Source organism: Vulpes lagopus, chromosome X (genome assembly GCF_018345385.1).
Source record: "Vulpes lagopus strain Blue_001 chromosome X, ASM1834538v1, whole genome shotgun sequence".
Lineage (NCBI taxonomy): Eukaryota > Metazoa > Chordata > Mammalia > Carnivora > Canidae > Vulpes > Vulpes lagopus.
The window spans coordinates 120,476,209-120,488,424 of NC_054848.1; the positions used below are offsets into that span (position 1 = coordinate 120,476,209).

Sequence of the window (12,216 nt, forward strand, 5' to 3'; positions counted from 1 at the left end):
AAAATAATTGAGGACAGAGGCACCTGGGCGGCTCTGGGGGTTAAGTGTCTGCCTTTGGCTCAGGTCATGATCTCAGGGTCCTGGGATGGAGCCCTATGTGCAGCTCCCTGCTCAGTGGGGAGCTTGTTTCTTCCTCTCACTCTGCCCCTCTGCCTGCTTGTGCTTTCTTTCTCTTTCAAATAAATAAATAAGATCTTTAAAAAAATTGAAGACATGATAATGTCAACATAAAGAATAGGACATTAGTTTGATAAGACATGAAAACTTAGCTTTTTAGATAGTGTTAACCTTGAAAATAAAATAAGCAGTTATTTTACCAGCAAAATGGGTTTAGTTGGGAATAGCAGAGAATTTTAATTCGGGACACAAAAACTATAGCAAAACCAAGACTGAGAACAAAGGAGAGGAACACTTTTTTTTTTTTTTTAAGATTTTTAAAATTTATTTGTTAACGAGAGAGAGAGAGAGAGAGAGAGAGGCAGAGACATAGGCAGAGGGAGAAACAGGCTCCATGCAGGGAGCCCGATGCAGGACTCGATCCCGGGATCTCGGGATCATGCTCTGGGCTAAAGGCAGACACTCAACTGCTGAGCTACCCAGGTGTCCCTACTTTTTTTTTTAATAGAAGAAAGGTAAACATAGTGGGAGGGCATATATATATATATATATATATATATATATATATATATAAAGTCCATTGGAATAAACTGCAACTTCTAAGTGTAGTGGCTTCTCATTGGCTGAGTTGTGACAGTCTGTCATGGGTTTGGCTATTGCCAGGCAAGGAGAAATCTTCCTCCTGCTGGAGTAGTAAAATACAGGCTTCTTCCTGTTGCTTTTCAAAGGTGGGAAGAAACAGTAGGACATGAGCACTCCCACTTCTGGCCTCCTGACTCCATTTTAGTGCAGTTTCCTTTATTAATTTCCACAAGAGATTACTGAGGAAAAAAGAAAGACTATTAGCCTTTTATTTAAGACAAGGCCAATGAGCCAAGAAAAAAAATTTTTTTTAAAGATTTCACTTATTTATTGGGAGGAGTGGAAGAAGGAAAGGGAGAGAGAAAAAATCCCAAGCAGACTCCGTGCTGAGTGCAGAGCCTGACATGGGGCTTGATCTCACGACCCTGAGATCAGGACCTGAGCTAAAATCAAGAGTCTGATGCTTATCAAGCTGAGTCACCCAGGTGCCCCAAGAAAATCTTGCTATTTTAACAGAGAGAAAGCCAAGTTTTAGTTTTGTATCACTACAATATTTGATACTAGAGCTCTTTTTGAAAATATTATAAGTAATCTCACTAAACTTAAATAAATTTTGACCAGGAAAAACAAAATTTCTTTTCTGTAAACCTTTTATAATTTAAAAAATATCTGTTCATATTTCATCTTGCAAAAATTTTAAAACCACTGGTTATTTTATTTTAGGACAAAACTATTCCTTTTCCTTAACACAAACTTACTTGCATACTTTACAAACAAAGTTGTTTTCCTTTGCCATTATTACTTTTAGTAATGTCATTTATACATTGATTACAATTTTAACTATTAGTAACTTCTATTTTACAGAGAAAACTAAGAGGTAGATCATTTTGAAATGTTTCTCGTATGCCAGCATTTTACAATAGACTAGTAAAGCTTGTGAATATATCTCATACCATTTTATAGTTATATACTTTTTTATAGTATAATTTTTCAGTGTGGGCAAATGAAGAATTTTTTAACAAATCTATCTACAGCCCCTCTGTACTATAAAAAATAAGCAGCAAATAGTATATAAACTTAAACTTAGGCTTAGTAACTAATGTTTCAGTATTTTATCTCACCTAGAAATGATCTAGGTAGTTAGTGAGTATCTGTTAATTTAATTTAGCATGAATGTAAGGTTTTACATTTCCAAAAAGATCTTGGAAACTGTCTTTAAGCTGACATATTATAAAACATAATTATTGTTGAAATAGAGTTTGTCAGAATAATGACTCAGTTTGATTAAAAGCTAATTTATATTTTTGTAATCCTTAGCATCTAGTAGATGTACTACTAGCTTATTTGGCTAGTAAACCCATTAAGTTTAGTAAGATTATACTCCAGTAAAATAAAAATATGTGCTTGTATTATATGTAAGGTTGATTACTCACAGGACATGGCTGTTTTTATTAAACTAGTCTTGTTTGCCAAAGATCTAGCTAAAGGTTTTGAACTTGAATTTTTAAAACATTTGGCATAGTTTTTATAAGAATACTGGTTTTTTACATTCAAAGTATTAGAAATTGTTTAATTTATGAAAGTCTTAGTAATATTTAATTTGTGTAAATGCTTATTTATTTCTAAGTAATTTGGAATAGAGGATAAGGAGCTCTGTAAGTGAACTTGGTATACTTTTCAGAGATAGGAAAATATTACACATATATAACATATATTTATATATATATAAACATTCAGACAGACATGAAAAGAGATCTCATAGCTTTAATTCTAAATTTTCAGCCATGAGTCAGTTATAAACACAGAAACACAGAACTCACTGGTTTTATATAAGCATTGGCTCTCATCGTTGCCCCACTTTATTTTTTTTATGAGAGTTGTGTTTCTGGCAGATGGGACAGATTGAGGTTACCTGCTCAACGTGAAGACTAAAGCTTCCTGCTAATTTGTAGAGGAGGTGGCTTTTAAGACTATTTTTTTGTCCTGATAGTAATTGTATGGAGACTGTAGACTAAGTTTGGAGTGATAGACCAAGAAGAAACAGCCCTTGGGGTGTCTCCAAGGTTCATCTACCTGGATAGAATATCCAGAGCATTTCAAATTAGGTTTCTCAGCATCACGTGGTTGCTTTTGGGATCCCCAAGATTCTGGAGAGCTCCCAGTGGGGAGAGGGGCCTAAAGGACCACATAGTGGGACTAGGCACAGATAATTTGGGATATTGGGAAGCAGTAGTAGCTTCAGGGGAGAGTTAACAAGGAAAAGGGAGTGAAGAAGTCACAAGAGTGAGTGTAGACAGCTCTTTGTTAATGTTTGGCTGTTGTCTGGGAGGAAACCGAGGAAACCGAGGTTGAAAGGGGCCTTTTTGTTTATTTTAAATGGGATATTAAAGGGATGAACTTGGGCAGCCTGGGTGGCTCAGCGGTTTAGCGCCGCCTTCAGCCCAGGGTATGATCCTAGAGACCTGGGATTGAGTCCCACGTCGGGCTCCCTGCATGAAGCCTGCTTCTCCCTCTGCCTGTGTCTCTGTCTCTCTGTCTCTCTGTCTCTCTCTCTGTCTCTTATGAATAAATAAATAAAATCTTTTAAAAAATAAAAATAAAGGGATGAACTTTTGCTTCTGCTTCTACCCCACTTTCATCTTCACTTGATGGAAAGTGTAGAACTGGCTATATGGTCAGACTGAGCACCAGGAGGGGGTTGAAATTCCATCTTGACTGCCATTTATGAGCTACAAAGGGACTGTCATCCCAAATTGTTCATCTGTAAAAAGAGCATGAAAATGCTATTGCCTCGTAATAATAGCTGTGATTACTTAGCAATAAAGAACAAATTACTCCTAACTCTGAAAATAAAGCTGCCCACAACAATACGTCTGCACCTGCTTGTGCGTGTGCCGGGCTCCTACACATTTCAGTCTGTGTGCATCGGCATGCGCCACCATTTCCTGCAGCCTGGAGCTCTGACTGCAGTGCCCACTGGGACATGTTAACAATCAATAAGGAAAATGGCTGCCCTGGGCAAAATGGACCTTGGCATGGAGTGTGCTGCACTTTTGCCCGTGCTGTCCACCAGATGGCGCACGAGGATCACAAATGGGCAAGTCACACATTTCTGGTCTGGTTAGGAGTCTTCAGGGTTTGGTGACTCATTTGTGGGGTCACCAGCCTCTGAAAATCAGTGAGCATGTGGCAGTGTTCTCTTTTGTCACCTTCACCTAGCCTGCCAAGGGAGTCTAGGGGGGAAGCTCCTTCCGAGAGAGCTGGGCCCCTGTGGGGCTGGCTGTGTTAAGTCTTCAGGGTCTGGGCTGAAGACAGGATGGCTTGAGGCTTTTTAGTCAGGACAGAGGGACTGGGATGGGGAACACTTGGAGAAAAGAAAGATGGCAGTGGGAATAGGGAGACATGAATTCCACTGTTTCTAGCTAGAAAAAAATCTGTTTTTTAAAACTTCATTGAAGTCATCATGTGTTCTCAAGTGGGAAGGGAGCAGTGGTGCTGGGGTTCTCACAAAGAGGAGAAAGATTGGTCTCCAGGGTGGGGGTCATGGTGGGCTCTTCTCTTGCCATTCTCTGGAAGAGGAGCCTACTATGGCTCTTCTCTTGCCATTCTCTGGAAGAGGAGCCCACTATGACATCAGCAGGCAGTGGATAAGAGAGGACTGGTCCCAAAGCACTTGCTCCATAAGGATACTTACTCTTCTTCAGCATCTTGGCTGGTTCTGAAGAGAAGAATGTAGCTGCCAAGGTGGGAGAGACCTGGGAGGAAAAGCCCACATCCCTGAGAAGTGGCCAGGAAGACCCAGCTGCACCCTCCCAGGAGCCTGAAGCCCCCAGGACCCCAGAGCTGCAGAGCAGCCCCAGAAGACCTGAGCAGCTTGTGGAACTGCACAGCCAGGCCAGCAGGTAAGGGTTGTACTGTGCTGGGCTCCTGCTACAGCCCGGGTTTTTTGCATGGGCCGCCACCCAGAACAAACCCTAACATGTTAGGCAAACCTGTTACTCTCTTTAAGTATGAGTGGCTAGGAGGTAGTGGGAAGGTGACCAGCAATGAATGCCCTAGGGGTAGATCTTCATGGGATTCAGTTTGGAGCTATAGTATCAAATCTGTTAGACCAAGCCTGGAACAGAAAAAGTGCACAGAGTACCATGTTTTACGGCAGCCATTTGGGGCATGAAAACCTAGGTCAGGAGAGGGTATGGAATAGCTTTGCTATTAACAGAAATGGAAGGTCTCTGAGGAAAGTGTGTCCTGGTGTGGATGGGAGCTCCCCACAAATAAATGATGTTGGATGAACTCTTCTTCCACTGCTACACTGCCAGCCGGGGTGGCCTTGTATGGCAACATTTGGGTGCTCCCTTTACTCTCTGGAGATTTTCCCCCAAGACGGCCATGAGTTTGGAAATAACCAAGAGCTATGGGCCTAGACACAATATATAAGTACCTCATGTGAGCCAGTTGCAGGTAGCACCCACAAACACATTGAACAAGAAGGCAAGGTCCCTGCCCACTCCCCCTCAGGGAGCACATGGTGCACTAACAAATAAACACTATAGCAATAACATCATAATGATAACCATGAACTTTTGCTGTGTACTAAAAATGTGCAGACACTATTCTTAGGCTTTATGTATACTCACTTCATTCTCATCCCAGCCGTCTAGGGGAGGTACTGTTATTATCTCAGATCTACAGAACAGAAACTGAAGCAGAGGGAAGTTGAATAGGTTGCCAACAGTCATTCAGCCAGGCAGTGGCCTAACAGGGATTAGAAAGCGGACAGAGTCCAGAGCCTGTTTATCTCTGTACTGTATCTGTTGCCTCTCCATTTGTGATAAGCCCAGAAAAGAAGGAAACTGGGTCCTGTGATGGAGAGAAGCCAGGACAGGGGGTGTTGAAGCTAGGATGGTTGGGGAAAGCTTTTCTGCTAAGAAGGGAAGACACAGGTTCAGAGACCAGTGGGAAAGGGAGTTAAGGATAAGCTTATAGACTGAAAGAGGGCTTTGTGGTTGGAGGGTAGGAAATAAGGTGAGGAGGGGGAAGGTGACCAGATGGGCAGGGCCGGGGCTGGACCTTGTAGACTAGAAGGAGAAGGCTATGGAAGGGATATGGGATGTTACCTGACCAGGGATAAGAGCCCTCCTAGTGGAGGTCTGCCATTGCTCACATGGCAGTCCTAGAAGGATCCCCATGGGATTTTTTTTAACCTTTCAGCACAGTAATTAGAGGGATGGTAGAGCCGAGGGAGCAGTCCACCTGTTACAGTCCATCTCCTACAGTCCACCTCCTACAGTTTCAATGGTTCATTCCTATATCATAGGGTGACATAGGAATAGACACAGGATGACTGGGCACATTGAAACAGGATACTTCATCCAGCCTGGGATGAGAGAGCAAGTACTCCAGAAGGGCTTCCCACAGGAGAAGGTGGTGTTATGTACAAAGGTATGAGACAGATCAGTCAGTATGGCTAGAGATTCAGGTACATATGACAAATTATGAGAAGAAGAGACTGGGGAGCTAGGCAAGGGCAAGATCATGATTGTTCTCCCCACCCCCCACTCTTAAACTAGTTAAAATCTTGGGCACTAGATTCTTTAACAAGGGAATGGTGCCACAGAGCCTGGGCCAGGTAGAAGCAGCCCCATCCAGACCTTGGTCTGAGCAGCAATATATTGGAGAGAAAGCAAATACAGTTCAGGACAGTGTGTGCTCATAGAGCTTTCCCAAGACCACTGGAGAGTGGGTATATGTAAAGTGGATGGCACAAGATGAGGGGGCAGTGGTAGTTCTAAACAGAATCCCCTCAACTGCAGCGGGCAGCTGTGGCAGCTTTTGGTATGGGACTGGTAACCCAGAAACAGGCAGAGTGAGGGCAAGTAAGGGCTGGGCCAGAGAAAAACCTTGTGAGCCAGCTAGGAGGTCATATTCCAGGCCTAGGGCTGTATATGCAGCCAAGTGGTAGATATTCAGAAAAACCATCATACCTGTCAGTTTCTTGCCTCTGCTCATGGCAGATGCCTTCCAGAATGAGGTGCATCCAAGTCTCTTCTTTGGTGCTGCCTAAATTCATTTGTTCCTCTTTCCCTTGGTGTTCTGTTCTCCAGAGAGTTCACTGTAGGATGGGGGGTAGAACTGGTTCTAGCAAGGGGCTGTCCCACCCAGCGAAGAGGTGAGCTGAACTGTGTCTGTCACGTCCCTGGTTGCCCCATGCTCTCCTCAAACCAAGTGACTCACAGGCCAAAGCCTTTGACTGTAATAGAGGAGGATACTGTAAGAATAAGGTCTTGCTACTGACTTACAGTGTTACCTGGGTCACTGAGCCTGGATTTTCTTATCTGTAAAGTAATGGTTCTACCCACTGATATCAGGAGCCTTGTAAAACACAAGCTTGGTGATTTGCATGAGTTGTTTAAAAACATTGGCATATTTTAAAACTCTTTGAAGTGGCAGTCTCAGGAGTAGGCCCCCAAAACCCTGTTTGACCATGGAGGATGTCAGCTCTCAATGTTTACATGTCCACCCCTCCATTTACTTCCTTCAGGGTGAGAAACCCGTCAAGCTGTATGGTCACTGTTACTGTCACTGCCTCTACTGAGCAGCCTCATGTTTACATCCCAGCCTCCCCAAGTGAATTAGACTCCAGTTCAACCAGGTAAGAAGACACAACCTGGGAGATGTTCTCTGGGCTATATCTTAGCTAAAGGACTTGATTTTTATCCCATGTCACTTCCCTGATGTTAGCTCTGGCGCCACCACTGACTCCCAGAATTTCACTGGTCAAGGGACCACATGATGTAGCCCAAACCTCCCCAATATAAAGTCCTGCTTTAAAAAAAAAAAGTCCTGTTTGTGGGCCTGGACAGAGTCCCATCATATCCCCTTCCCCTTATCACAATGAGAAGCTAAGGTGGCACTCTAGTGCTCTGCCATCTGTAGGATCCTGCTGATAATATCTCTTGAGGAATATGTATGGGAAAAGCCAGAGAAAGCCCATTGAGGCCAGGGTCTGTCTCTCTCACATTACTCATTGTGAGGAGAGGTGTACCAGTGCTTCTCCTGAAATATTAGCTGCAGGGAGGCTGAGTGAGATGGAGGGGATGCAGAGAGATCAGAGGGCCCTCTGAAAACATCAAGCCAGCTTGGTAAAGGCCAAATCCAAGGGCATAGTGAACGCAACATGAGGCTGACTTCCAATGTCACCAGGGACCTATTTAGGACTGAGAAGGGAGAGATTAGATTGTTGGTGGAGATTCATACAGAGTGACAAGGACCAAAAGTCTATGGCTGCAGCTTGGAGGCTCTCTTGGGCCTGGGTAAAAGGAAAGAAAATGCAGTCAGGGGAGGATGGAAAGTTCACTGTACTGTAGCCTGGGGAGGTGGAGGACAAGCTTCCCACAACACAGAGATCTGCATGAATAAGGAAGGTGTACTGACATTAGCTCCAGGGAGCTTTTTCTAGGGTTATCAAATCTGCACATAGCAAGCTGAACCCACAGGTTCAATTCCAGCGCAGTCTACAGAGGGTTCAGCAGTGCAGGAGCTCCTATTTGCCATTTTCCTTGCCTGGTAGTGGCTACAGCCCATCAGCATTTCTACGCCTAGGATTTACCATTAGCTCCTTCATTTCCTTCAAACCAGGTAGGAACCCTTTCCAGCCCTGGACCCCTCTTTTGGGCCAGGCCCAGTCCCTTGGAATCTTTCAGTATACCTCTTTCTGTTGTACTGTGTTCCTTCTACAGCAAAGGGATTCTCTTTGTGAAGGAATACATGAATGCTAGTGAGGTATCCTCCGGGAAGGCAGCATCTTCATGCTACGGCAGGTAAGAGCAAGTCCCAGATTCTTCCATGATCCTGAATCCCCAGTACCTCATCCAGGGCTTGGCCCAGAGTTGTTTCCATATAATCATTTATTGAATGGATGAATGATGTAATTGCTCACAGATATGATTTATGAATTTCAAGCTGTTCTACCTAAGTCAGTGCCTTTGTGTTCCCCCTCTATTGTTAATTCATTCTACATCCCATTTCCCATGCCATCTGTTTCTGCCTAGCTTTGTTTCTTGGTAGACAAGTTTTCTTTAGTATAATTATGTGAGCATTGCTCTTTACAGAGCTGGTGAGGCCCGTAGGGACTTTTTACCTAGTTAATTCCATCCTGTTTCAGAGCACAGGGCTCCTCTCTTAAGCTCCCATGCTCTTTCCAGTATGCCAGGGTGCCTCACATTTGACTGAAGGTCCTGATATATGCATCACTTTTCACTCATCATCTCTTCATCTGGTTGCTTCCTGGTGCCACATGGAAAGATACCTTCATGCACCTCAGTTAAAAAGTAATCCACACTGGGACAGGATTCCTCTGGGAATGGTTTTTTATGACATATCATCTCACTGCTAGGATGAGGATTTTTAGTAACAGAGGGGAGCACCCTGGCCTTATTTCAGGATTGGGCCTCTGGGGATTCTGAACCAGTTTTCACTGGAAAGTAGAATATAATGACCATGGGTGTCAAGTTTGAGCCCTAGCCTGATCCCATTGGTTGGGCCATTTTGATACTCAATTTTTCTGAGCCTCAGTTTCTTCATCTTTAACTCCTTAGGGTAGTTTCTGTCAATAACTTCATTGAGATATAATTCACATATCATAAAATTCACTCTTTAAAGTGCATAATTCAGTGGTATTTAGTACATTCACCATGTTTGCAACCATCACCCACATCCAATTCCAGAACATTTTCATCACCCCAAAAGGAAACTCCATAGCCATTAGCAACCCTCCACACCACCAGCCACAGCCCCTGGCCACCATTGATTTATTTTCTGTCTCTATGACTTTTTCAGGGAGGTTTTGAGATTAGAAATAATGTATGCAAGGAACTCTCCTTGCCATCTAGCATTTGCCTCTATGAGTGTCACTTGACTGTACTCTATTTCCTGGTTTTTCTTCTCCCATTCTCACTACTGTGCTAAGTTTAATTCTTACAGTCTGACAATTTATTTTAAAATTGAATTTTACATTCAGTTAAAATGTTATATCTTATGAAAAAAGCAGCAATGTTCTTTATTGGACAATTGTGTAGTCTAAAGTGATTTTCCCTTTTGCTTTACCTTCCCAGGAAGTTTAGAAATAAGCTTAACGCTCAGAAAAAAAAAAAAAAAAAAAAAAAAAAAAAACAGAACCTGGGCTGAAACTCTAGCTCACTCCTTACTCTAAGCATGACCTTAGGCAGGTCACTTAACCTCTGAGCTGCAGTTTTTTTCTTTTTTTTTTTTTATGTGAAATCGAGTTTTTAATGTTAGCTCCCCATTAAAAAGTTTTACACATCGTATGAGCCAAATAAATCACCCCTGGGGGGCTCCAGCCCACAAGGGCACCTGCTGCCATCCTGGGCCACCTCAAGCATGCACCAGCATGCACACACCCAGTGGTGCATCTACTCCAAGGAGGACAACTCTTTGCACTGCCTTGGCTTGGCCTGGCTTTGGCTCCAGAGAGGTGTGAGATTAGAGAAGATGAAGATGACACCGAGGAGCAGCAGCAACAGCGGGGGTTACTCAGCCTAGAAATCTTCCAGGCTCACAGTCTTTAGGGGGAAGGCACACAGCCCACCCAAGGAGTGTTCAGAACCCAGGGAGTAGAAAGGCAAAAAGGCGCACTCAAAAACGACCACTGCTTTAATTTGTTTCTATCATTTCTATTCAAGATGTCAACCCCCCCATTAATGAAAAAATGTAAAAACGCATATGTTTGACCAAAAAAAAAAATGAGAAAGAAATGCAGCCCAGGCTCTTGCCTGAAGTGGGGAGAGGCAATCCCATCTCTATTTTATTTTATTTTATTTTCCATCTCCATTTTATTTTATTTTATTTATTTATTTTTTATTGGTGTTCAATTTGCCAACATATAGAATAACACCCAGTGCTCATCCCATCAAGTGCCCCCCTCAGCGCCCACCACCCAGTCACCCCCACCCCTTGCCCACCTCCCTTTCTACCACCCCTAGTTCATTTCCCAGAGTTAGGAGTCTCTCATGTTTTGTCACCCTCACTGATATTTCCCATTCATTTTCTATCCTTTCCCCTTTATTCCCTTTCACTATTTTTTATATTCCCCAAATGAATGAGACCATATAATGTTTGTCCTTCTCCGATTGACTTACTTCACTCAGCATAATACCCTCCAGTTCCATCCACGTTGAAGCAAATGGTGGGTATTTGTCGTTTCTAATGGCTGAGGAATATCCCAGTGTATACACAGACCACAGCTTCTTGATCCATTCATCTGTCGATGGACACCGAGGCTCCTTCCACAGTTGGGCTATTGTGGACATTGCTGCTAGAAACATCGGGGTGCAGGTGTCCCGGCGTTTCACTGCACCTGTATCTTTGGAGTAAATCCCCAACAGTGCAATTGCTGGGTCGTAGGGAAGATCTATTTTTAACCGTTTGAGGAACCTCCACACAGTTTTCCAGAGTGGCTGCATTAGTTCACATTCCCACCAACAGTGCAAGAGGGTTCCCTTTTCTCCACATCCTCTCCAACATTTGTTGTTTCCTGCCTTGTTAATTTTCCCCATTCTCACTGGTGTGAGGTGGGATCTCATTGTGTTTTTTTTTTTCTCATTGTGGTTTTGATTTGTATTTCCTTGTCCATCTCCATCTCCATCTCCATCTCCATTTTATTTTATTTTATTTTATTTTATTTTATTTTATTTTATTTTATGTATTTATTTTTAAAAGATTTTATTTATTTATTCGCGAGAGTCACAGAGAGAGAGAGGCAGAGACACAGGCAGAGGGAGAAGCAGGCTCCATGCAGGGAGCCTGACATGGGACTCGATCCTGGATCTCCAGGATCACACTCTGGGCTGAAGGCAGCGCTGAAGGCAGCGCTAAACCGCTGAGCTACCGGGGCTGCCCCAATCTCCATTTTAAAAGAGTAACCAGACTGTAGAGAGCTGGGCTGGAGCAAAATAAAAGGGAAACTTCCTGAAAATGAGGTGGGCATGACAATGAGCAGCTGAGAAGGTGTGGGATTTTCCTTGCAAAGGCTTTGTGAAGCAGGATGGAGGAAGGAGGAATGTCTGGCAGCCTGGCTCTGAAGGGATGAACTAGGGCTGGGGGGGGTGACTTTTTAGGGATGCATCCCAACTCTAGATTTTAAGCTGGAAAGGCAGGAGGCAACTTTTCACATTCCCTCCCCAAGTGCAAAACAGTCGCTGTAGGTCTCCCACCCTCCTTAGCAGCCTGGACAGGCCAGACGGCTATGCCCTGGACTCAGGGGTGGAGGTGTGGGGTGGTGGTAGGCCAAGCTGGCGGACTGCTCCAACCCCACGAGCCACTACTGGCCTCCTACGTCTCTTTTTCCTACCTACAGCACTTTTATAAAAAGTCCTGCACCAAAGCATCTGTGACCTTAGGCACATCCCTCCATCTGTTTGTGTCTGTTTCCTCACTTGTTAATGACAGTATCCACCTCACAGAGTTGTTTTGAGCAGCAGTTTTTCTGGCTACCTCTAA

General features: G+C 43.7%; 1 protein-coding gene across 8 annotated transcripts in view; it reads left to right on the top strand.

The window, feature by feature from the left end:
• ZNF185 (zinc finger protein 185 with LIM domain) overlaps positions 1-12,216 on the top strand; it is a 65,423-nt gene that overhangs the window by 46,136 nt on the left and 7,071 nt on the right. For all 8 annotated transcript variants that reach the window (XM_041740188.1, XM_041740190.1, XM_041740193.1 and 5 more), the window contains 3 exons: positions 4,404-4,601; positions 7,241-7,351; positions 8,439-8,519. In XM_041740188.1, coding sequence (XP_041596122.1) covers positions 4,404-4,601; positions 7,241-7,351; positions 8,439-8,519 — 390 coding nt within the window. The remainder of the gene's footprint in view (positions 1-4,403; positions 4,602-7,240; positions 7,352-8,438; positions 8,520-12,216) is intronic.